Source organism: Homalodisca vitripennis, chromosome 5, assembly GCF_021130785.1.
Source record: "Homalodisca vitripennis isolate AUS2020 chromosome 5, UT_GWSS_2.1, whole genome shotgun sequence".
Taxonomy (NCBI): domain Eukaryota; kingdom Metazoa; phylum Arthropoda; class Insecta; order Hemiptera; family Cicadellidae; genus Homalodisca; species Homalodisca vitripennis.
In genome coordinates this window covers 182150473-182176533 of record NC_060211.1, presented here as the reverse complement: position 1 = coordinate 182176533, position 26061 = coordinate 182150473, and the positions used below count along the sequence as shown (strand labels likewise).

General features: G+C 31.8%; 1 protein-coding gene across 3 annotated transcripts in view; it reads right to left on the bottom strand.

Annotated features, from left to right (window-relative positions):
• The window catches only part of LOC124363283 (protein Malvolio-like), a 55676-nt gene that overhangs the window by 15305 nt on the left and 14310 nt on the right, over positions 1–26061 (bottom strand). Inside the window, exon 1 of one of the 3 annotated variants that reach the window (XM_046818500.1) lies at positions 8739–8895. The exons of the other annotated variants lie outside the window; for them this stretch is intronic. Coding sequence (XP_046674456.1) covers positions 8739–8798 — 60 coding nt within the window. The 5' untranslated portion in view covers positions 8799–8895. Of the gene's footprint in view, positions 1–8738; positions 8896–26061 lie in introns of those variants that run through there. 3 annotated transcript variants of the gene reach the window in all.

Here is a 26061-nt window from a genome sequence, read left to right as displayed (position 1 = left end):
AGGTATTGTTTATTGAAAAGTAAAGATATAAATTATTTTTTCTATTGCTTAATCATGCATATTTCTGCTTAACATGGTTTAAATATACTCATACAATCCAAACATTTGTAACTTGTCTATAAAGACTGAATTTTTCAAAATATATGAAGGACATTTTATCACCCATCACTTTAAGGGTTATCAGAAATTGTCTTGTTAAATGGCTAAAGCAATTCCTCCTAGGTTTCTATTGAGTAGACAAATATTTTTACATATTTAAGTTTTAATGTTAATAATCCAATGTTTCTGTTTTTAACAATTTGTTATATATATATATATATATATATATATATATATATATATATATATATATATATATTGTTATTTGTTATTGTTATTGGTTTTGTTACTTGTTATTATTATTTGTTGTTATTATTTATTTTAGCATTACGTTTTAATTCACTGCTAAACATAATTTAGAAAATGTTTTAATTTTATATTTATTTGCATTTCTCTAGAAAAAGGTGGTGTTTTGGACTGTAAAAGTAATGGTAGCGTTTTTTAAACCTTATCTGACATTGTCACTGCATATAACATGTGGAACGGCAATAAATGTTTCTTGACTCCACATAAAGCTCTTGAAACATTGGGCTGAAAATATAAAGCTTATTTAAACATATGTGTTACTCCCTCTCTGTCAACTATTTTTATTCCCCAAATTTGATTTTTTTCAGTTCTATGTTATGACAAATGTTTTTTGTAAGGATGATTTTGTTTGAAGTTTTTCTCTTTAAGCCATACTAGTAGGACTTAAAGGCGATTATTATCACCTACCATCTGCTAGTGTGACCTTCAATCGAAAGCCAATAATAATGAAGCATGCTTTGGTTCATGTTGAAAATTTATGCCAAAACCATTTGTCTCATTCCTGACTTGTTCTCTAAAATTAACGCTATCTAATTTTTCTCAAGTATTTTTTACACGCACAAAATTTAACAGAGTAAGATTTAAAGGCATTCAGCTCTGTTAACCTTGCTCAAAGCAATAAATAATCTTATGTAGACAACATGACTCACAAAAGTGACACAAAGATTATAAACAATATAGTCACGGGTTAGTGAGCCTGAAGGGGAGGTTGTTTGATCATCGTAACTGATCATATTTCCAGTAAGTGTAGTTTTTTAATAATATATGTAACAATAGTATAATGAGATTATTTCCATGTTAGTTTTGAGAAATCCAATTGATTTAAACGCAAGAGTAACGATTTATTATGGTATTTTGTATTCAATAATGAAGTATAGAATTTTATGCCAGCAAAGCAGATTTAAGTTTTTTATTCAAAAAAGTGCACAAGATACAAAACTTTTTCTGAAAAAGAGTCTCATGTATGCTCTTATTCCAGAAACTTCAAATTTTCACTGTTCCTTCTTTATATATTTTAAATTGTATTTGACATAAAACAAAATTTAAATTCTGTGTGTAAAAACCAGCATGTTAACTGCTCCTGAAAATGAACTGGTTTTCAATATCCAATCCACAGATTGAAGTTAACTGAGAAATTATCTCATTACTCTGAGAAAACTTTGTACAATAATCTGCGTGAATATATTACGTTATAAATAATATAAATTCATTTAAAGAATCGCTAAAGACTTATTCGTCTAATAAAGTATTGTATAATATTGACGAGTTCCTGTTTAAATCATAGCTGAAAGTCTTTGGGCTATATATTGTAAATTATATTAATATTTTTAGATTGTACAAAATAGATTGATTGTAAAAACTAAAACTCCATTTAGTTTTTAAGATTTAGATTGAAATAACTTGATACCAGTTTCGTATCTTTACTGTACATGTAAGACAAAAATGTGACAATAAAGAATTTGAATTTTAACGAACAAAATAAAAATAATATCGCTAATAGAACGAGTAAAATATTCAAATTCATAATCCCATTCAGATTGTACTTAGAAATGTGTATTGGTAATTTTTAGAGACATGAAAATAATTGTAAAATTCAAAACAATAAACAACCAATAAAGGATAATTGATGTATGAATAATTACCAGCCATGTGCCGCATGTTCTTTGTAGCTGATGCTTGCTGATTATTCATGCACCAATTATCTTACTAACCAAGCATGCCCTTGGTTTAGTATTTGTTCATTCAAACAAATTCACTGCCGTTTACTAATTTGTTTCTTTCTATTCAAAACTATTGTTTACTGTGTGATTACCTTGTAACTGGTTGGTTAACGTTTGGTTTTGTAAGCAAATTCTGCATTAGATTACGGTTTATGAAATACTACGAAAAAGTAAACAAATTCAATAATAAAGAAGAGTAGAAGACCATAATGGTTTTTCTCATTTACCATTTGATGAGACAATATAAAATGTACCATCGAAGATCCTTCCTAATACCGCAGGAGGATTTCTATGTGCTGTCCTTTGGAAGATTCAGGTAATATCGATGATAATAATTGACTACCTGAGGTTAATACTACTTTGTCTCAGCCCTCTAAAGAGAATATTGCCGGGGTCCAGAAAACATAGCAATGAAAAAAGAGGCTTTGTATAAGTTGTTGCATACATACAATATGAGAAAAATAATGTTTTTATTTAATTATAACTCCAATTGTAAAATATGTAAGAGATGCTGCAGAATATGAAAATTATTTTACATTAAGATTGGATTCTAATTTGTGTACAAAATCAACAGTAATATTCTTGAACCGACCCTAGTATTTGTAAAAGTGACTTTTTCCTTGTAAATACTGTATTTACAAAATATTTGCCTACATGGAAATTAATTAATAATTCATACTTGGATATAGTGTTGCTGAAAGATTTGACAAGTAGGTGGGGTCAAGACAATGTGTTACAACTTATAAAAGAAATTATATTTAATTACATTCAATAGAGTAAAAATTGTTAAAATGAGCAAGTCCCAATGTATTCCGTGAAAGTGACATATTTTGAAACAATTATAATGTGTTCAGAACAGCTTATTATTTGTCCAAGAATAACAGGCTCTAATCAGATGAAATTGATGTCTTAAAACTGCAAAAACGTATAGTGGAGTCGGGTTATGTATAAGAATATGCAGCGACCTGTACTAATCTTCTGAGTATATTTCAGATGAATAAAGGTAAGAATTGTCAAAGAATGTTTTTTATTAAGGGAAAATATTTGGTTTTATCAACAAATCAATTACTATGGGTTCAAAACTTATTGTAAAACAGTTGTTACATCAGTAATGGATGAGACATGACTTACTTTGCAATCTAGTTCGCAGGCTTGGTCTTTACAAACAAGGGACTCATTATACTGCACTAAGACTGTATAATAGGCTCCCCAATTAATTGTAAACCATTCGGGTATTGAAACGATTCAGATTATCCCTACAACATTGCCTTCTAGACCGGCCTTTTTATTTTGTTGTTGAATTTGTTTAAATTCAGACAATTTTAACACTTAATTTGAAAAATTATTTCAATTTAAATTTTAAGGCAAATTATGTAATTATTGCTATAATTCTCTTTCTTTTTTTATATTTAATTCATTCATAGTTATTTTAGAATTAGTATGTTTCAACACTTAAGAAATGCTTTAAATTGATTTGACAAATCATATGTTAACTAAGCTAAGTGTTATGTATAGATCTATGTGAGTAAATAAATCAAATCTATTCTGATAAATTATTTAAAATGTAAACTTGGTAAAGAAAATTCCAACCACTCTTTTAATTCCTAGTTCTAATCGAACTGAGCAGGGAAACATCTGGAGTTGTTGCAGGCAACTTATTGACTGTTTAATAAAACATGTCTTTCATGAAAACAGTTATTTGAAGGAAAACATGATTTCTTTCACAAGTCAGAAAGCAAGCGTTTTCTTGGAGAAATAAAAATCAGGCATGGCTAAAAATTTGCTTAAAATGTACCCAGAGATTCCTCCAGGCTAGAACAAAAAATAAAGAAAATAGGGAAGGTTTTAGAAAAAAGATGTGATATGAGTTCCTTCTGACCTCTTTCATTTATACGATACTAGCTGTATCCTGTGGCTTTGCACACTTTTTCGTAAGCTTTGCTCTTGTATGAGCACTTCTGGTTCAAGTTAATTATATTTCCAACGCCGATGTAGAGTTTGCCTTAATTGCCACGATCAAGAAAATCTGTTTTTTTTTTTTACAGCCATTGTACACAAACATGTATTTTATTATAAAGTGGTCTAACACTCAAGCTTTAAGTTCAACCAGAAATATATCTTAAAGACAAATATACAGAACATCATAATTTAGCGCCTTCAAACAAGTGTTTGTTTATTTGATGTACGTAACTGTCTCCTAATTGCAGTTTATAATGTGCAGGTGCTTTGAAAACTTTATTTTGTGCAGCACTGCCTGGTGGTGAATTACATCAATGGGCATAGCATATAAACCTTCTACGTGTAAAATACGTATACAAATTTTTCATAATGATGTCAAATAGTTTACAATTCTAGAAAGGACATACAAACATTCATATATAATATATATATATATATATATATATATATATATATATATATATATATATATATATACCTATATACATATTTACTATTACCATGTAACCATTTTGAGAATGATTAAAACTGAAATAGAAATAAATTGAACAGAACAAATTATACACAATGGCTTTTCAAGGAAGTTTCCATCATTTCAGTTCCTGCTAAATGTAGATTATGAATTAAATTTGGCTGAAATATCCACTGCTGCTGGGTTATTTTTTTCAAAAACATTTTCTTATTCTTTGCATTGTCTAAATTTTAGTTCCTAGTCACTCTATAAGTCTTCATAAGTTTTGAAAACAGAGATCCATGCTCTGCTACTCTAATTGACTTGTCAAAAGCATTTGATAGTATACCACACAAGCTTCTTGTTAAAAAAATTACACAGCTACGGATTAGGGGTAAAGAACTTTTCTTGTTATCATCATATTTAACAAACAGAAGTCAAATTGTTGATTCAGGGTTTTCCGATTTCTCAGATTAACAAAAATGTGCAAGTTTGGTGTACCACAAGGATCGGTACTTGGTCCTTTTTTGTTTATTATAGCCATTAATGATTTTGCCAATAGTATACCCTGTGGCATCAGTTTTATACGCGGACGACACAACTTTATTCAATTTCAAGCAAACACCTTAATGACTTAGTTACATTGCAAAATCAATCTTTACAAATAGCGCTTGAATGGTTCAAAAACAATATGTTGACTGTAAATGCTGGTAAAAACCGAAGAAATATTTTTCTCTTTGGACAACAATAGCACAAAGAGTTCTGTTAAACTTTTAGGAATTCACCTGGATAGCAAACTAAGCTGGGATAATCATACTAGTCAATTATGTGTTAAGTTATCTAGAGTTTATATATTTGTTACGTAAATTAAGTGTCTGTGTTAGTAAAAAAAAATGTTCATTATGTCATATTATGCTTTTATTCATTCTATTATTATCATATGGTATAAATCTATGGGGGAACAGCTGTGGGGTTCAGAGAGTTTTGATATGGCCAAAAAATGGCACTAAGGGTTATCAAAAATACTGGTAGTAGAGAACACTGTCGTCCTATTTTTAAAGAATATAAAAATAATGACTGTTATAAACATGTATAATTTTTCTCCGCTCTAGTCAATGTTAGGGAAAATATTGATAATTATCAGCTAAGACAGGACGTACACAATTATAATACGAGATCTAAGTATAAGCTAGAATTACCATTTGTAAGGCTCAAGAAAGCCCAGGTCACCCATTATTCCATGAACATTTGCACTTTTAATAAACTGCCAAAGGAATGTTGGTACCTTGAACTAAATAAATTTAGATTATTACTCAAGGGTTGGTTGGCAGAAAATCCATTTTATAATATTGAGGAGTACATGACGTGTGACACGAACGCTTTAGCAGGATCAATTTTACAAACTTGATAATAACTGTTAAATTTATTTTATGTAATATTTTATAATGTCTGTGTTATATGTGCTATTTATTTTTGTGTGTATCTATATGTTTATTTATGTATATTGAACAATCTTGTTGTAGATAATAACAAAATGTAACTGACGATGCCTATTGTAATCACTGTATTATTTAATGGAAAATAAACGATCTTTGTATCTTGACCTAAAAGGGGGTTACCAATAGAGATTTTCCGTACCTCTCAGGTAAGCTTAAGTAAGGGAGCCCCCCCCCCCACCCAGAGTATGTTAAATACTGGTAATATTAAAAATTGTAAGTTTGGCAGCCTGAGAACATTATTATTATTCTTATTTTATGCTCTACAAGAATGGCTGTAACATAAGTGAAAATGTACCCTTATGGAGACTGCCTGATAACACAAAAGAATTTCAAGAAAATGAAAATGACACTGCATTAATGAGAATAACAAAGGCGTGGGAAAATGACTATATCTTAAGAACTAAAAGACACTTCCTCCGTCTTTTATCTAGAATTTATACGTGAACAAGAGAATTAACAAATTCAGCCTAGAAGAAAAATTACCAAATGGGTCTTCAAACGGTAAGGAAGAATAAGGTTAACTCTGAGAAATGGTGAGGAAAGGCCAGCACAACAAACCAAACTGGAAAATTGATTTCAAGACTATTGAGAACAGTGCAAGATCGCCAAAAGATTGAATTACTCTGTTATAGTGAGTGCACTGATAAATTATTTGTTAAAACATCTCCAACACACCACCAACTTTATTGAAACTGACAGTTGTGTCAATAAATAATTTAAAGCTGATACATTGTCATGAAATATAAAAGTTCAACACTGACATTAACACATATTGCTATATAAACAGTAACACTCCTATTACTATATAATAATTACCTAAAAATGTATATTATTGCTAAGACACAAATTATTTACATCAGACAAAAGACACAATTCTGTGAAAAACCTCATGTTACACTCAACAAGGAAATTGTAAATTAAATACCAAACACAAAAATCTTAAAATAAATTAATATTATTATTCTGGACCTGTATTATACTACATCATATAGGAATAATTAAATAGATACAAACTTAATATTAGAAATAAATAACACATTTAAAAAGTTTATAAAATAATTGGGTCATCAGTACATTAAAATACTATTGCACTTATTTTTATTATATTATCTATGTTATTGTTTATATTCACTATTATCACATTTATATATTTATTGTAATAATAAACATAATATTTATTAATTCAAGACTTTTTATTGTTATCCTAAAATATTGTCAGTAGATAAAAAAACTTTTAACACAGGTACCAATATTTGAATTTCTACAGCTGTACAAAACAAAATATTTCAACTTTTACCGTGAGCAAGCACACATAAGATTTATCTTCGTACCGCAAATTCCACAAAAATTTCACTGTTCGACCTACGAACACTCATTATAATTGACTAACTTGAAAAACGGTACAAAAATTACAGCTGAGCAAACCGTTCAGAAAGATACAAAGTGGAATAAATCATACTCACGAGAGATAACACCAAAACTAAAACTGTAAACCATATTTTCCTTAAAGGCACCTACTGTTGTGAGAGAAATGTGCTTTATTGATTATCAAGAAATCATCGTATGTTACCTCTTAGTTTGAATGATGAAAACTCTTTGTCTGTTAATAGCATTAAATACACAATGTATAAAGATAAAACATCATCATCTATGTTGTCTACGACCGTAGTCGGTTATATTATTACTATCCGAACATACCATGTATCTTGTTAATAATCTTCTTTAACTCTACACATTCCTAAAACACTGGAAATAGAAAAAATCCATTTACACAATTAGAAATACTCCATATAGTATAAATAGTTATTATTTTTCCTAGAATTCTCAACCAGCAATCAAGAACGTAGCCAGGAAAAAATTTTGGGGGGTCCAGGCAACTGATATTTTCCCATAGTGGACAGAGAGTAAGCCCCCTTTTTGTTCCTTAAAAAGTTCTTGGCCTGTTTCTTTGGCTGAGAACGATCTTTCAGCAGTACATTTCAGTAATACAGATTTATTTAAATAATAATAATTGTTTACTAAAAACTTAATTGAAAAAGTTAAAAATTTGAGGGGGTCCGGACCCCTTGGGCTCCCCTCGCTGGCTACGTAAGGACAGCAATTAAAGGAAAAACACATTAAATTAATTTTAAAATGCTCTACTTTATTTTCTATTGAATAAATGAATTTTTAACATTTTATTTTAGCTAGATTTTATGAAGCATAAGTTTGAATTACTATACTAAACACTATGTATAATATTATATGTATGTATTATTTTATTCATATATATATAATATATATATATATATATATATATATATATATATATATATATATAATAAACATTAACAAATATAATGAACAGAGGCATTTTACATTGATTGCTGATAGTCTGGGGTGTTAAACAAAACAACAAATAATAACTCAATTTATTTATTTTTTTAAGTAGCACTAATTTTATGAACATAAATAAAATAATGGAGTAACCTTAATGGGACAATATTTCCTTATAGTTACAATAAAGGTGGTGAAAACCATAAAACACCCACATTTTAGTAAAAAATATAAAAAAATGAATGTATAAATCTATTTTATATTTTTGTAAATAATATTGATATGATGTTACAAACTACATCAGTCAATACTTTACAATTCACACTATATAGTAATAATTTTGTAAATATCATCATGTTGCAATCAATTAATTCTGTAAATACTTACATTTTTACTGACAGGTATACTAACTGTGCCATCCTCATCTGTGTCAATTGCTGACGCCATGCTGGCGTGTACTCGCGATAATCCTCGGGCAGTTGTTAACTCTCACCAATTTAACTGACAATAGCTCACAAATGTGAGACTTCCTTACATTGTATAGTGCAACAACAATTTACATCTAGAGATGTGAGAGAATTCTCTCCCACGTGGTTATTTGGTTTTGCTAAGAATGATAATAACACGTGTCGTTCAGTTCTGCAATAATGTAAAATAGCTTTATCTATAATTAAGTTTGACACAGACAAGGATGTCACCAAGGGGGGGGGGGGCAGGGCAGCTGCCCCCCCTAGAGATTTTAAAAAATTTACCAAATGTAAAGCATTTAAAGTCTTTGACTTGACTGGTCTTTGAAGTGGTCGAGAAGTTTACAAAAACCCTTGAGAATTATGTTTTAATTAACCGAATCAAAAAAGAATCTGTCGACCACTATCATACTTTTCTCATTCTTCATATCAGCTTGCCCCCCCCCTGGGCCATCGGCTGGTGACGCCCCTGAACACAGACTATCATTCGTATTGAGATAAAGTGCAGTAAATACTTAAAGTTTGATACATAGATGAACTGAAACAACAAGAAAAATACGTACTTTGCCATTTTTTATTTTCAGGCACTGCCTCCAAAATACTGCCGTAAAGTAAATTAATAGCAACACTCAAAATATGGCGTGATTATCTGAAAATATTATTTACATTGTTTATGAACTCTCCGATAATATTTTGGAAATTAGTTCTTCGTACAAAGATAAACAAAAAATTTAATATGATCGTGGGTCAGAAATACTTGGCTTACCATCTGTCATCTGTCTGTACGTGTTTTTGTTATATATTTAGATTTTATTTCAGTAACCATTAAAGATTGAAATCTCAAATTTTGCACAATAAATTATGGTAGTTTTAGTCATAATTAATTAGTAAAGTACATTAATAAAAGTAATAATTTTGAAGATCTAGAACCAATTGTTTATATAGTATAGTGATGATATTTTTAATATTTAGAGTTTACGGTTGGGCTGTATGATACTAGAAACAGCCTTTTTTTATTTAATTTTCACCACTACTTACGGCATAAGCAACATTTTAAAATATCACCTTCATTAGGATATTGACCTATTTAATTATAAAATTGTTTGATGTTGTTTTTTATCGTGTTAAGGATTTGATTTGGATCCATCCAAATGTTCTTTGTATAATGGACTAAAAAGTAGGTTTTTGTAACTTTTTTCAAAACAGTTGAAGAAAATTCTGCCTTGGGGAAAACTATGAGAAAAATTTACACTTTGCTAACTGAACCACACATTTGAAGGATTGTTGAAGAAGCCAAAATAACGATAACATTAATGTAATGGGCAAGAGAATAAAAATTATATAAATATTATTAAAATGAAATAAATTTGTTAAGAATCTTGCAGAATTGACCAGGGGTGTACCCAGGGGGTAATGGGGGAACAATCACCCCCAGATTCTATTTTTTTATAAGTTTTTTAGTCATACAGTATATAACTAAATTAATTCCAAATTATAACAATATGTTAACACATACATGTATACTGTATTTTTTATCCATTTTACTTTCTTTTATTCTGAATAGAAAACAAAAATTAATAATCCTCTGAATGATCCTCTGTTTTTGTTGGAAAATTTTACCGGGCCCGGGCTCTTAGGAGAGCGTGGACAGCCCTGCAACACTTGTACGGTGGCGGGTGGTGGTACATGACAGGGTCCGCCAAAGCTGAGTACGGCTCTGACTAGGAACATTCGGAAAGTGCTGGAAATTAATGGAGAGTCTTTTAGCTCAAATCTCTTCAGTAATTATTAAAATACACTGCAGTTATTTAACCAAGGAACTGAGTTAATTCGGTAAAACAAACATTCAACTAATGTGGAGTCTATACTATTCAAAGAATTTTTAAATTTTGGTATCTAAAATTATTTTTTAACATACACATTTGTTATCAATTAAAAGCTCTACCACTCTAAATGTGTCTTTTGAGGATTTGAAATACGTACATCTGACAACAGACATCTGCTTCACGGGCTTCAGAAGTTCTAATTTTATTCTTATGAGACAAAACACATGTGTTTCTCTGTCTATTAACCGACTTAATGTCAGCTAATTTGTTATAAAAAACTTACCCATTATTTTAAAAAAGAAATCAGTTGGCCCAAGTATACTCTTGTGACGAAACTCTTCCTTTTTACAGCAAATACCTGTGTTAGAAAACATTGATTATAAATATATTACACAATAAGTTACTATTAAACACATGTATATCAAGAAAACTCTGACAATAACAAAAAATACTCAACATTTTAAATTTAATTCATAACAATGAGGTAATTACGACTATGAGATTAAAATGGGTTAAAACTGAACAAAAGATTTAGTATAGTAGTGATATATACTTTTAAGAACTAGTTTTACTGAACAAAACTTATGCCACACAATCTCCACATAAATGCAACTTCTATTCTTTGGAAAGTCAAAACTATAGGTTTTAATGTTTATATTGCAGTTGATTTTATTAACTACTAAAATATTAGATTCCAGCTGCTAGCTGATAAGGTGATTGCAATAGCTTATTAAAAACTATTTTTGAATTTGACATTTCATTTCTTACACTTGCAATTTACACAGAAATTAATTTGAGCTGTTGATGTTAAAAATGTAATTGTTTACAAGTTTGTATTTCATCAAACAATTTTGTACAAAAGGCTTGTTTATTTTTCACATTAGTCTCTGCAGTTTATGAAATTAAAATTGTAAAAACCAAATTATTTTATAAATTTTAATTTTTACTGGCTGTATATAGTTTTTTGTGATTTAATTCAGTAAAATAAGGCAAAATAAGGATGCAACCTCGGAATGAAAGATAATAAGCTAAAAATTTGCATACATCTTTATTTTTATGGTATAAAACTTACCTCAAAAGTCTCATATAATCACGTGTACGCGACTTAAGATATTTAAGGTCAAAAGTCAGTTCTTCTTAATTGTTCCATTGCTTTAATGTTCTTAGTGTAGTCTGAGTAACCATTAAATACAACAACGATACTTCACGCATAATGTGTTTGTAAATATTTGACGTATTTATTTAAAATACTATCAGAGATAGTATCATCTTTATTCCATACAACGCGATGCAAGAGAAATCCACCATCGATGATATACTAAATAAAATAAGTATTATTTAGAGAATATATAATGTATAATTATTATCTATAAATATGGTATATTAAATAATAAACATTTTATAATAATGATAATAATAATAACAATAATAATAGTATTAAGTAATAATAATAATAATAGTAAGTGAATAATTAACAATATAACTCATTTATTTATTGTATTCTACTGGCTGACCTCGTATTATCGTATATACAGGTAAGCCCCTACTCTTTGCGCTGTATCTCAAAAAGGGGTTGAACGTACATAAAATTACTTCAGACAAAAGTTGAAGAGAATTTTCCGTTCTACAATTTCTCTAACCACCTTCAAAGTCATTTAGCGTAAGTGAAACAAGATATTTGCAAAACACTGATTTTTGCGACCTTTGACCTTAATTATCTTAAGACGCGTACACGTGATTATAGGAGACTTTTTAGGTAAGTTTTATACCATAAAAATAAAGACGTATGCAAATTTTTAGCTTATTATCTTTCATTCCGAGGTTGCATCCTTATTTTACCGGACTAATTCACAATGTTTAAGTGTGTAAACATTAATGAAATTACATATAGTAGAAATGGGGGGACAAAACATTGGGAATTGTAGGTACCTATAACATTATCAAACGATTTGATTCTATGATTGATATATTATTTAAAATCCAATAAAAATGTTTTCCAATACAGTACTTAATTATCAAAATATTTCTGAGAGGGGGTCACCCTCGAACCCCCCCCCCTCCTTAAAATGGTAGGCTCATCAATATTACCTTGGAAAACCAAATTAACTTGACGTTGACATTTACTTGTAGAACGTCTACGTAGTTTTTTTTTGAATGTACATTAAAAATTGAGATCGCAATTTGTGACAATGCATAGATAGAGATTTGTTTACATTCAACCATAACAATAGGTATATTAGAAACTTGCCTAATAATAATTGGTTAATTATAATAATTGACCAGGGTTTCCCGCGATTAAAGAAGACTGATCTCTAGACCAAGAAGCGGACTAGATCAAATGATCACTCTGTTTGAAATGGAGACAGTCCTATGGGCGTAAACCAAATGTAGGCTTTAGTCTGAAGTAAATGTGAAAAATAATCTTAGGTTAGTTCCTTAGAGTAGTAGAGATTTCTAGTACTCTTTTTAGTAATCCGTAAGCTCCATCCCTCCACTTGGAGGAGAATCATACTACATGCTGACAATCTATGTGCATAAAGCATTTTTCCGCCTCTACAAAAAAAGTATAATAGGCTGACTGGCGCGAGAATTACCTCTTGGATTTTAAATTTTGAGATGGACCATGGGATGTTCAAAGCCGGCAAGAGCGTTACATAAACCATAGCATAGTCTGGACAATTCCTTATTACTTGAATTAGCAATATTAAACATTTTGTATTATGTATAAATAATTAATTTCTAATAAAAGACAACAAGTCAAATCATAAAAAGTATTACAAATACGAAATAAGACAAAATTATACTTTTGAATCGTAACATTTGGAATTATGTAACAAACTTAAATGCTGAGAGAAATCCAGAAGGTATCAAAAAGGATGGGAATCGACAAAACTTCAAAGCAAGGTAAAACATATTTATTAGATTTGACATTATACTCAATAGAGGAATAAGTATTTTAAATATGACAACGAAGAATATAATTTTAGTACCAGGATTATAATTTGTGTGAATATACGTAACACTTTACAATGCACAATTAGTACTTGGAAACAAATTAATGAATAACGACAGGTTATCTGTTGTCTATTAGCGAAAATTTATAGCTAACTGATAATCTATTTTAGAAAGGAATAATTAAACATGAAATAATTGATGTGGTTGTTATATAAATACTGTCTTTTTCTAATTGAATATTATTGATTCATTTATCGTTGCATCATATTTTGCTATTCGAAATATTTTGATGTCAACAAAGTTAAGCTGGATTTATTTATAAATATAGCTTTGGTAGATTAATATACTACAAAACTAGATTGAATATGAATATTCAGTTTAGCTCCAGTTCACCTTCATCTTAATACAGCGTATGAAATCCGACGCTGTCACATACTTGATTCCTGATTGATCTCCGGGATCTTTCAAACGCCGCACTAAGAGGAAGGCGAACAGGAGCTAAACTCAACATTCTCATTGAATAAACCCTTCCCACCAGATCTACGCTATGTGTAGATTGAATAACCAACTCTTTAAAGCAATCATTTAAAATGTAAAATCTATGGACGAAATATATTAACTATGTCATAATTGCCAATAGTATGTTTGGAGATTCTTACGTACAGTGTTCCCTCCCTGGTCTTCTTGAAAGCAAAATCAAGTTGGTATTTTTACACAATGAAGACATCATGAGCCAAATGTACGAGGCTAGACCGATTATGTAGCTGGTTTATTTCCCTATCGTTGTGTAACGCTTTAGTTGTACCCCAAGTGCTTCGGTCTTGAGATCTAGTAAGTAAGATACAGTACTAGTTTTACTTCTGTAATAAAGCAAGAGGCGTTTTACAAATCCTAAATTTGATTAAAGCCTTGTTACAAGCTGGAACCCGGGTTTTCGGATTTGTTGACAAGTACGCCCAGATACGTCTTCTCTCTTTAGTTTTACAGAGTAGGTTAACCGGTAATGCTGGATCGTGTAGCTAATTCTCTGGAGAACATGTACCAAGGCCACCGTCAAGAGTCCACAAAAATTTGTATGGATTTCCAATCAATTCTTCATTATACAATAAAAGTTTCAGTTCAGAGAAGTCCCAATCGGGGCATTGGCAGTCGAAATGTGAATGTTGGAGTTGGATGAACAAAGTACGGTAAGATTTGAGATTGGTTGTTTCTCTATTAACAGCGGTCTGCATGATCGCTCTAGAGCTCCTGTATAAAGTAATTTTAAAGGAGCCATCAGGAGCAATATCCCAGGAGTTATTTGAAAGACTAAACCACGGACTCTCCTGTCAAAACAGTGTGATTTCCAAGGTCAGAGTAGAGGGCAACATCCAAGGAGGTAATGTTTTGACGTACTAAATATATTTCAAGAGCTCTGGTTGAAAATTGTTCTTACAAAAGCATTTACTCGTAATCTACTACTCTTAGTAAAACACATACACACAATACTAGATTAATTTGTGTATATTTTATATTGTTATTTTGAACTACACTTAGAGGAAATGTAAATTATGTACGCATTGTTATTTGTTAACAATCAGTGATCTTTTATGTTAAGTTATTTATTTTTCAAATCATATTTATAGATTCTTCCAATTTGTGACTACTCCTAGTAGTTGTTAAAGCACTTTTCCAATATTTATTTGTGGTCTCCTGAAGATGACAACTTTGGTTTCGAAAGACCTAGTCCAAAAGTAAACAAATTTCCAATTGCTCATGAGTCTTTATTGATTGTTTTTCTTATTGTTCTTATTGTTGCAGTGTTATTGTAAGTTTTTTGTTTACCTGATTTGTCAAGTTGTTACTTTTATCCAATTTAATTATATTACTTTTTAAAATGGTTTAACAGTTTGAGTTATTAAATTAAATTCCATGCGTCTATCTAAATATTTACCTGTACATTTAGAATTGAAGCGTACTCTTGGACACTCAAGTCTCTGCAGAAGAGGTCTAAATTCCCGAATGCACTAAGGTGGGGCCTTCTTTGTCTCTGGTTCTTGTTGCTCCTGGATTAACAAACTATGAAAATGTAAGTATTGTCTGACAGCGTTTATTTGTGTTGACAATATAGTGAAAACAACAGTAATTATACATATGTTACAGACTAGTTTTATCATGCTATATGTAACAAAATCTGACAATAATAAATACCCCACATTTTAAGTTTGCCAAACTAAGCATTACTAGAAAAATAAAATGAAATACAAGTCTACATAAGATTTGGCATGTTAACACTGACTACAAATTACCGAAAAAATTCTATTCAAACGCCAACAAGTTTAATATAACCTTAGCTAAGTACCTAAAAAAGTAGTTTTGTAGTTAGTTGTATCAACAAAAGTTGCACCCAACTAAATCCAGAAAGCATTTTGTATAGTAAGATATGATGAATTGACTACTTGCTGTGCGGATACCGTTCAACATTCATCAGCTGTTTGTGTTTCTGCTTCTGCTACAAGAGAAGAAACAGAACAAAAGATCAACAAGTTGTTGAACCTTGAACAGTGCATTCGAAACTTGTTTGTTTTTGGATAGATTAGAAAGAATTGCATTTTTTATTCTGATTTACTTGTTCAGATTAATTGAGATAAAAATAGCCTAAATGTATCTTTGAAGTTGTAGTTCCAATTTGAATAATTTTAGTTTGTGATGGCAATGCTAACATTTTGTATAACAAATGCTGTATGTTGCTTTAGCAAAATAAAATATAAGTAAAATTATGTGGTAGGTTAGGTTGAAATTTAGTAGAAATAATTAGCGAAAATTTGAGGCTTATTAAGCAGCTGTCTCAAACAGGCGATTATTTGATACAAGTGTTATGTAGTAACCTATTATTTCAACATATTTGAAATTGTTATTTAATTTTAAATTCTAATGTTGCTGCAAGTTTTAATATTAGTGACTCTCTATTTTCATTTGTTTTAAATGAGTTAGGATAAAATTTAGGTATATTTTTCTCACAGTGATTTGGGTTATCGGTAAGTAATAGAGAGTATTAAAAGTTTGCAAAACTGGATACTTTTAATTTATTTTGTGGTTTTAGTGATATTGGGGAGGGGTACGGTCCAATAAGCGGACCCGGTTTTTTTATATCGAAGAATATAATCATCGATACCTAATATTCGCATATCGAATCATAGACTATCAATCGATATAAAAGTAATAACAATCATATGTTTAAATTAAAATGTGAATTAAATGATAACAAATAAATAATAAATGAACATAACCAAAATCAGGGAAAACTCCTAACTTTAACTAAATGAAACAGAACGAAAACTTTTTTACTAAAGTTGTGTCCACCATTACCTTCTTTTTTTGCATCTGAAGACGACCATGTTAGCTCCTCTGACAGTTACATTTGTTACCTTTCCACAAATATTACATAATGGATTCTTAGGTACTAACCCAACATTCTGAAGCATAAAAAAACATATTTTATCGTCTTTTTAAAGCAATTTCGTGAAGCTTCCTAAGATTGACGGCCATTTTAATACACAATGTTACGTGAAATTGAAAATATTACCTTAATTGTATTATTTGAAAGTGTTTACAGCTGTTCATATAGTTATTTAAGTTGTTAAAAATAATTCATCAGTATCGATTGATTATATCGATGGTTATGATTAAGTAATATCGTTTGCCAATTTCGATATAAAAAAACCGGGTCCGCTTATTGGACCGTACCCTTGGGGAGACTTTAATAAGCGACTTACACTCGTTATTCGATTGTTGTTATCGAACAATTCGATATACTATCCCACTTTTATATGTAAACATCACATACAATAAGAGTTATAAATAACTGTAACAAGAAGAATCTCTTGTATTACAATTTTAAAAACAAATTTAACTAGCCTATAACATTACTAAACAACAAAACTAACTGTGCTCTAGACTTAGACATCAAACTATCAATATTACAACTTATCCAGCTTGATATCAACGAGTAACCGCTTTTGTAAAATGGAGGAAATAATTCTCCCCATGTGTTACCAGGCGCCAAATCCAGATGTTGAAGCCACTTAAACCGTTGTGAGAAATATCTCGCATATTTTCCTCATATTAATCGCTATTTTCAAAGTTTACAAATTTTAGTTACTTCTTGCTGTTTATTGTTTACATTAATATTACTATAACTAATGAGTTCAAATCATATGCTAAGTTAAATCAATTGTAATATCGAATTATTCCTTCGGATAAAAACAATCGAACCATTCGATAACAGCAATTGAATAACAAGTGTAGGCCGCTTGTCTAACCGTAGTATTTGTTATTAAAATATTAACTCCTAAAGTAAGAATGGTTTTGTTTTTATTTACTTCTGATTGAATGCACAAATCTCCACATAAATACATAAATCTTTTAGCATTTCTCCTCGGTTGAGGGATTGTGCTGAATTGTTCATAGTCTAAAGCTCGGTTTACACTATGTAGCAGAGCTATACAGCAGAGCTACATGTAGCACAGCTATATAGCTCTGCTACAAGTACAAAAAGTGACACTGGGGATCTGCTATATAGCAAATTTAAGCCTATTTTCTCTGCTATATAGCAGAAAACGTGCTATCCAAAAGTTTCGGTAAACATCAAAGGGATTCTGAGCTATATCTAGCTCTGCTACACGTGCATTTTTGTTTTAGCAGAGCTAGATGTAGCTGCCCCCTCCCTAGAGGCTGCCGCGGCATCTTTGATGTCACATGTTTTTACTGTGATCTACTCATTTTGTAGTCAGAGTGCTTCTTGTGCAGGCTGTGTTCACATGTTTTTTTGTGCGTGTACGATTGTGCAGTAATGGAGAATCTTTTATCCAATATCTTCTTTATCTTCTTTGCCTTGAAAATATCACAGTAGCTGCGGCAAAAGCAGCGGCTGCTGCAAGAACTACCTTCTTCTTCGGCATCTGGCTGGGAAATGAGAACTACGGTTTCTCCCAAGCTAGATGTAGCTTTGCTACAAGGAATGGCATAAAATTTTTACTTGTAGCAGAGTTACATCTAGCAGAGCTATATATAGCTCATGGAGCTATATATAGCTAATTTTTAATATAGCTCTGCTATATAGCTCTCCAGCTACATAGTGTAAACCGAGCTTAAGGATTGTCTAAAGGATTTTTGAGCTCATAAAATGTGTGCTACAGAAAATGTTTGTACTTAAGATTACTTTTTCTCGTTATAAGTTAAAAATTTTAAAGACCATACTTTTGTATTATATGAAATAGAATGGTAGGATTCACTGGTTAATTTCAAACCAATATTTGAACCACTTGTTGGTAAATTACGATTATAATAAATATTTATCTTAAATATTTATTTCAATTTATAAAATTGTAAAACTTTTCCTTCTAAACCAATATGACGTTTTGAAATATATTAAGACTACAGTTAATTAACCATGTCACTGAAAACAGTATCTTGGAAGAAAAATCAGGATTGACAAATCAGTAGCATGTGCTGGGAGATATCACTATATTTTTATAAATTGTAAAATATCCCTAAAACCCAATATAAAATTCCTGGTCTCAGGGAGTTGATTGGTTTAGTTATATATCTCCTGGATTTTGAGGTGTCATTAGTAAATAAGAAGGTTTGCACATTGTTTTTTTCTAAAATCCAAGATGGTATGAAATTGTGATACTTTGGTATTATTAAGAGGCCTTTATTTTTGAGCTTAATAACAATTGATAAATAGAGAAAAAGTGGACTAGGCCTACTTCTCACCAACATTGCTTCCTTTTGAGATCAGAAAACAAGAACTGATTGTCATAATGACGTGTAATTTTCAAAGTAAGTAAAATAAAATCTGTTTTTTCTAATAATGTAGTCTTTTTAGGTTCCCAGTAAAAAAAAATTCCAAAAAAGTGATCTTCGGATAATACCAAAGTACTGAAATTGTTTTAAAACCCGATGAATGCTAGTGTTCCAAAGAATATCACATTGACTAACTTTTGAACGAGATTCTTGTAGGAATTAAGTCAATTAAGGTATTTTGGAAATGTTGAAGATTCTGTAAAGAAAACTGAAGTATTAAAGAAAATTATTGATTAAGTAAAAGGTAGCTTTAATGTTAAAAGAAAAATAGACTTATCGCGATATTTAAATTTTGAGGTATCCTACTTGAGATTCAAACATTTCCATCTACTTCTTTTCCCCAAAATTTCAATTTCCAATTTTTCGTTCTATACATTGCCATGTATCTATATCCATTTCTAAACCTTTTTTTAATAAAACCATCTGTGCAGTTAATAAAGTACTTTATGTATTGCTGTATTGTACTATGTAAGTGAAATAAGTATCCCAGAACACCTCTTATTACAGCACTTTTTAAAGATGTTTTGTAGTAAAATTATGTTGTAAATGGGTGAAAAGGTACTGTACATTTAATTTTAGGCCCTAATGGACTGAGTTTTACTTTTGCTAGAATGTACAGTAAAATTATGTATTTCCTCTTTTGACAGAAAGTTGTAATATTCTATGTTTGATCAGTTTAAGGGTTTAAGTGTAATTGTAAATGGTTGTATTAAAATGACAAAAAAAATGAAAAATTCTTTATTTTTACAGGTAAAGTTAGGGCCGCATGGCCCTTTCTTACACCTTACCTGCCATCTAAAATACCATATTATATCTTCATATTAAATACCATCCAAAATGTATTACCATAACTGGAACATAATCAAATACCAAAGAGACAATTTCCTAATTTAGTCCTAAATGTCTTGATGTAATTTCAAAACTAGAAATGCATAAGTTGTGTTGATGATAACATTTCACCAAATTACATTGTATGGAGCTCAGCCACATGCAACAACATATCAATACAAGCTCTGAAATTTCTTATCAGCTTTATCTGTATCTAAGCTGTAAATATCAATTAATTTATAGTACTTTTTGGTGCTGAAAACATGTCATCTTGTCCGATTACAGAGATGGTGTCAAGGAGGATGTTTAGACGAGCTGGGGTCTTCATTGTGGCTGGGACAACAGTTGCCATTCTGTTGCTGTGGCACAACCGGGAGCGGGGCCCACCGAGTGAAACACTCAGAGATGACTGGATAGCAGTCAGGTAATAAAACTTGCCCAAATGGGTTCATTTAAACATGCCACTCAGTAATTCTACTGTATATACTAATTTTGCTTTTCTTATTTTTTCTAAAACAACTGTTTCAAAGATTAGTAATGAAAACGCTGTGAAAAAAAAAATTTATTCTATCTTGCAAACTTACAAGTTTCTTTTTTAAGTAATCACCCTTGGTTCTTATTCGCTTTTGCCATCTCTGCCACTTTTCAATCATGAATGCCAGGCCATCTTTCTTGTAGCGTGCTCTCCACAGCATCTGGAGTGGAGTGTTGAGTTCAGGGAACATCCCAATGTCATAAGGAGCCAAATCTACTGCAGGGTGGGGAGGTGGGATGTCTCACCAAACCACAGTAACAGGTCTTGGCACATGGAGACAATGTTGTATTTGCTCCACTGTAATCAGCCGCAGGATCCATCTGATTGACATGCCTCACGTGGTCAAATCATTGTGCTTAATTAAAAACTGATCTAAACATATGGTAAGCTCTCCAACAGTCATTTGTTCAACTTCGTGAACAAAAGCGGCAGCTTTATTCTTTACAACTTTGGTGTGAGACGAAGGTTGAAACTAACGAGATAAAAAGAGAATAATAAACCTCTAAAGCGCTATAATATTTAATACTACTGATTTGCAGCAATAAATAAACCAATACAACAGAGTATTAAAGGACCTAACTTAAAGAAAGTCTTACTGATCTATCCATCAAAATAACTTGATCGCATGTGTTCTTCTTCTATGGAGCAGCCTACTGCCATGCACTTAAGCCTCAAGGGCCTTTTGCGCATCCCGGAAGCACATCATGAGGCCTATCAGTCTATGATTTCCACAAACCGCTGAAAACAACCTATCAGGTCTTCTTGGGGAAATTCATCACCCTTGTCCAAATTACCAAACATGGCATACCGCTCCCTTGCTATTGAAGAGCAATCAAAGAACAAGTGTTCGGCAGTTTTATCCTGCTCATCACACATTCTACAGAGCAGATCCTCCTGAAGGATGCCGACCCTGTGAAGATGCTTCCTCAGGTGACCATGTCCCGTGATCAGACCTATAGCCCGAGAGGGTGGGTTACTATGTCATATGATTGGTTACAAATTTCTTTATTTTGTGACCTTTTTCCTTGCCATCAGGTTACTCAATAGACCAAATGTAAAAAGGTTGTAATTTTATTTTTTAAAACTTTTGACTCCTAGACTACAGTTCTTCCTAGAACCAAGAGGATCCTATGTATCAAGTTTAAATTATCTAGAACCTTTCTATCAAGAATCACTGTGTGGAGTGACAGATGGACAGACAACACGATTTTAAGAAGGCCCTGTTGGGTCCTTAATAAAATGCCAACAGAATCAATTTTCTGCATCTTTTATCTATATTTGTCTATAGCCTACTTTTGTTTGAATCTATGGTAATGGTAAAGGTTATGTCTCTTGAAGCCTTAAATTGTTTGCAAATTATAAGAAACTATTCTGTAACTAACAAATTATTAAAATGAACTATTACTCTGTTCCAGGCTACAGAAGGACCAGCAGGAATATGTGGACCGAAGGGGGGTTCACGTAGTGGTGGGTCATTACATGGGGGACACCAGCAGTTCCAGACATCCTCCTAACCTCACCGACGGTTGGTAGCATGATTTGGTGTTGACAACATTCAGTGACAGAATTGTGGATTTGGAAGTTTTGGTATTAAATACCCGACATAGCACAAAGTACTTTAATATCTGTAGATGATACTCTTTGCTTGCTCTGATCATACTTTGACTGTCGCAAAAAGGGAACAAAAATAACTGTAGATAATATTACTCATTACTCTGACTGGAGTGAGGTTCGGTTTGGGGTTCCACAGGGATCTATATTTGGCCCTCTCTTGTTTCTTGCCTATATTAAGCTATGAAATTCCTAGAAATCTATTTTATATGCAGATTACAAAACCTTACTGACACAAGAAGACAAATCATTACATGACTTGTTCATAAAACTTAAATATCACTTGCACATTTAGAATCATGGTTTAAAAAACAAATCTTAATTACCTAAAACTAATGTCACACACTATTTTAAAAATTTAGTGATACTTTACTGGTCTATCGTACACTGAGGAAGTTTTATCAGTTTGGACCAGGAGCAAGGAGTGTGGCGAGGGTATGGAGGGTTAGGTGAGATGATCAGGCCCCACTGATAAGCATTTAATAAAGAAACAAGCAGGATTTCTACTGCCGGAATTTTCTGCGATACTTGATAGATAAGTCGTTACCGGACTCCAACAAAGGGCCAATTGTCATTAAAACTTTTACTCTACAGTATAGAACTCACATCCAACGAGGTTCTTCTCAGTAATTATTTTTCATCCTGGGAGCATCCAAAATACTCGAGGATCACTCTGAAGCTCTCACTTTCAAGAGAGATCTGTAGAAGTCAGTTAGAAAGTTAAAGAGTAAGGTTAACACCTTATAATAGTCAGCAGGATCAACTTTGGGAGTGAACACAGAAGTCTTGTATACAACAACTGTGTACCTAGTCTAGTCTATTGTGCCTCTTTCTGGTGAAATTGTGTTCATGAGAGAGAAGTCAATGTTCTACTAAACAGAGCAATGAAAATGCAAAATGATACATCCATATGGCTGCCCCCTACTTCAATGACTCGTCCCAGTTCTAGGCAGTATAGCCTCTCTGGATACAAGTAAAATTTAGTACGGGAATTTTGTAAGATCTCGTTCATTTCCAATCCTCCTATTTTACAAGACCTTCCAACTCCAGTAAGCCAGTTAAATTAAGCCACTTCTAGATCAACCTCTAGTTCGATGCCGGCAGCTTTTCTGTTAACTCCAACGGAACATAACTTGTGATTTACTAGAAGACTTGCTAATTTTAGTGACTTACAATTTTAAACTTTTTAACATAGATATAGATTGTATTTATTTTAGGCTCTGTAGGCCTACATAGTGATATTTTTAATATCATATTTGACTTTGTCAATAGAATTTTGTAATTGTTGGACGACAATAAAATGATTCTGATTCTGAAGAGCAAAAACAACATCCTGATGACTGGCCCAACGTAAGAATATGATAGAAAGAGCCTTCCAAGTTGAGAGTCTTTTCATTAATCACTTAATTATTAGAGTTAATGCAGAAATTGAAATGGGGAAAACGGAAAATCGTTCTGAAATTGTAAAGAGTCATATCATGAGTGTCTTTTGTGATCCTTTTCTGAAGGAATAACAGAATTCAATTTGATTAGTCGGGAAGATGTATATTAGCTTAGATTTTAGTAACTAAGGGTACGGGAGATGTTTTTCTGACTTTACTTGATATTAAAACACTAATGTGTTGTGTTCTTATACACAAATATAAAAAATACCTTAGTTCCTTATGTCCGTTAACTTACATTACATAAAATGAGCAGTGGCCATTTTCAACGTAAGCTATAACGTGTTCTAGATACTGATGAACACGAATATGTTCGACCCTAAGCCGAATGAAGGGCGGGATGGGCAGCCCTGTGATCATACCACCTCACCTGGCAGGTCGCATGCAACAACTCTATCACATCAATCGCTTCAAACCTGATTGGCCAGCGATCGCATTCCGCTCAACCGCTCCCTGCCCGACGTGCGCTACGAAGAAGAAGTGAGTTTCTGTGGAATAGTTCACCTGTTTTATCTCGTGTTAGTGTGTCTGTTTTTTTATTGATTTGTCCGTAAATTTTCTTCTGCTTGGTATAATAATTTATTTTTATCTTGTATTTTCTTTATGTTAGGTGAAATCAAAAACATATTCATAAAATAATTTTGTAGAGAGCAATAGCGTTATTTACTTTTAACCACCACAAAACCACTTTTAACCACCACAAAACCACTTTTAAACAAACCACTTTTAACCACCACAAAACAACTTTTAAACCACCACAAAACCACTTTTTTTAACCACCACAAACAATTTTAAACCGCCACAAAACCACTTTTAATCCACCACGAATTTAGGTTTGTGGCAAAAACCTAAACACCAGATTAGTTGCATACTAAAATGCACCAATGCTGTTTATTTCTATGATTTTTTATATAATTATTTAGAGTAAACAATTATCAACTGGGGGGGGGGGGGGTGGGGGGGGGGGGGGGTGGGGGGGGGGGGGGGTGGGGGGGGGGGGGGGTGGGGGGGGGGGGGGGTGGGGGGGGGGGGGGGTGGGGAATTACTTCTGTTTTCTAGTCAAAAATGGAACCCATATTCCATTTAGGTGGAGAAAGGGACTCATCTCTTAAACCATCTTGCCTAGAGTTTTATTTGAAATAGTATTTATTAATTTTAAGTCCAATGACAGAATCTATCCAGCTAGTCTGGCCAAAGATGCAGTATTCAATTATTCTTAAGTTATACTTCTAAGCACTTATAAAACCAAATTAAATTTCACAATAGTCAACAAAATTCCAGGAATAATTGTTCTAAGAATTCATATCTGCAAACATAGGTGTATCCAGGATTATAAACCTTCCCCATTGATCGAAATATTCAAGGTATTTTTTAACTTGCATTCAAACTGAACGTAAACTTGTAGTTTGAACCATGTTTCATAGTTGAGTTTTGTTTTTATTTGTTTTGATATTTAACTGTAATAGATGACATGTAGTGAAACACAAGACTCGTGCGCAACTGTTTGTACGACAGACAACAGACCCAGTATGAGGGGTGCAGTTGTTTGAAAAGCCTAGGGTGCCAGTAAAGTTAAAAACAGGTTTAAAATTATACAGGTTTTTATACAGGTTATTTATTTAAAATTATAATTTATACAGGTTTTTATATAGATTATTTATTCATCCATTCAAAAACATGCTTGTTTTAATTAGACTGGTTCAGTCATAATTTTGAAAATGTACATGAATTAATAATTGTTAAAATAGCTTTCCAACTAAACAGGAAATACTCTTACTGCATTATGAAAAAAATTAAATACAATACAATTTACGTAAGTGATTTTTTCCCCCTGCAATTGTAAATGAAATAAACTTACAAGACTGAAAGCTTACACACAATACATACATTTCTTATATGACTGTTTGTCTTGCCTTCTTTCTGACTAAAATATCAATCACAACGTCAAAAATTAAAAACTTCACAATGTCATACTCCATACTCAACATAATCAAAAGGTTCAACCGAAAATCACATTCTTTGTATTAGAGCCATTTAGCTAAAGGCTTGCCTTCCTGATGTGACTGAATTAGATAAATGGCAAGGAGCATGAGACAAAGACAAACCACAGATGTGGTTTTTATATTATCATGTCCCTTTTTTGAAATTTCGTTTAGTATGGTGACAGAATTGAAACCTCTGTCTCCTTAAAAATTCAAC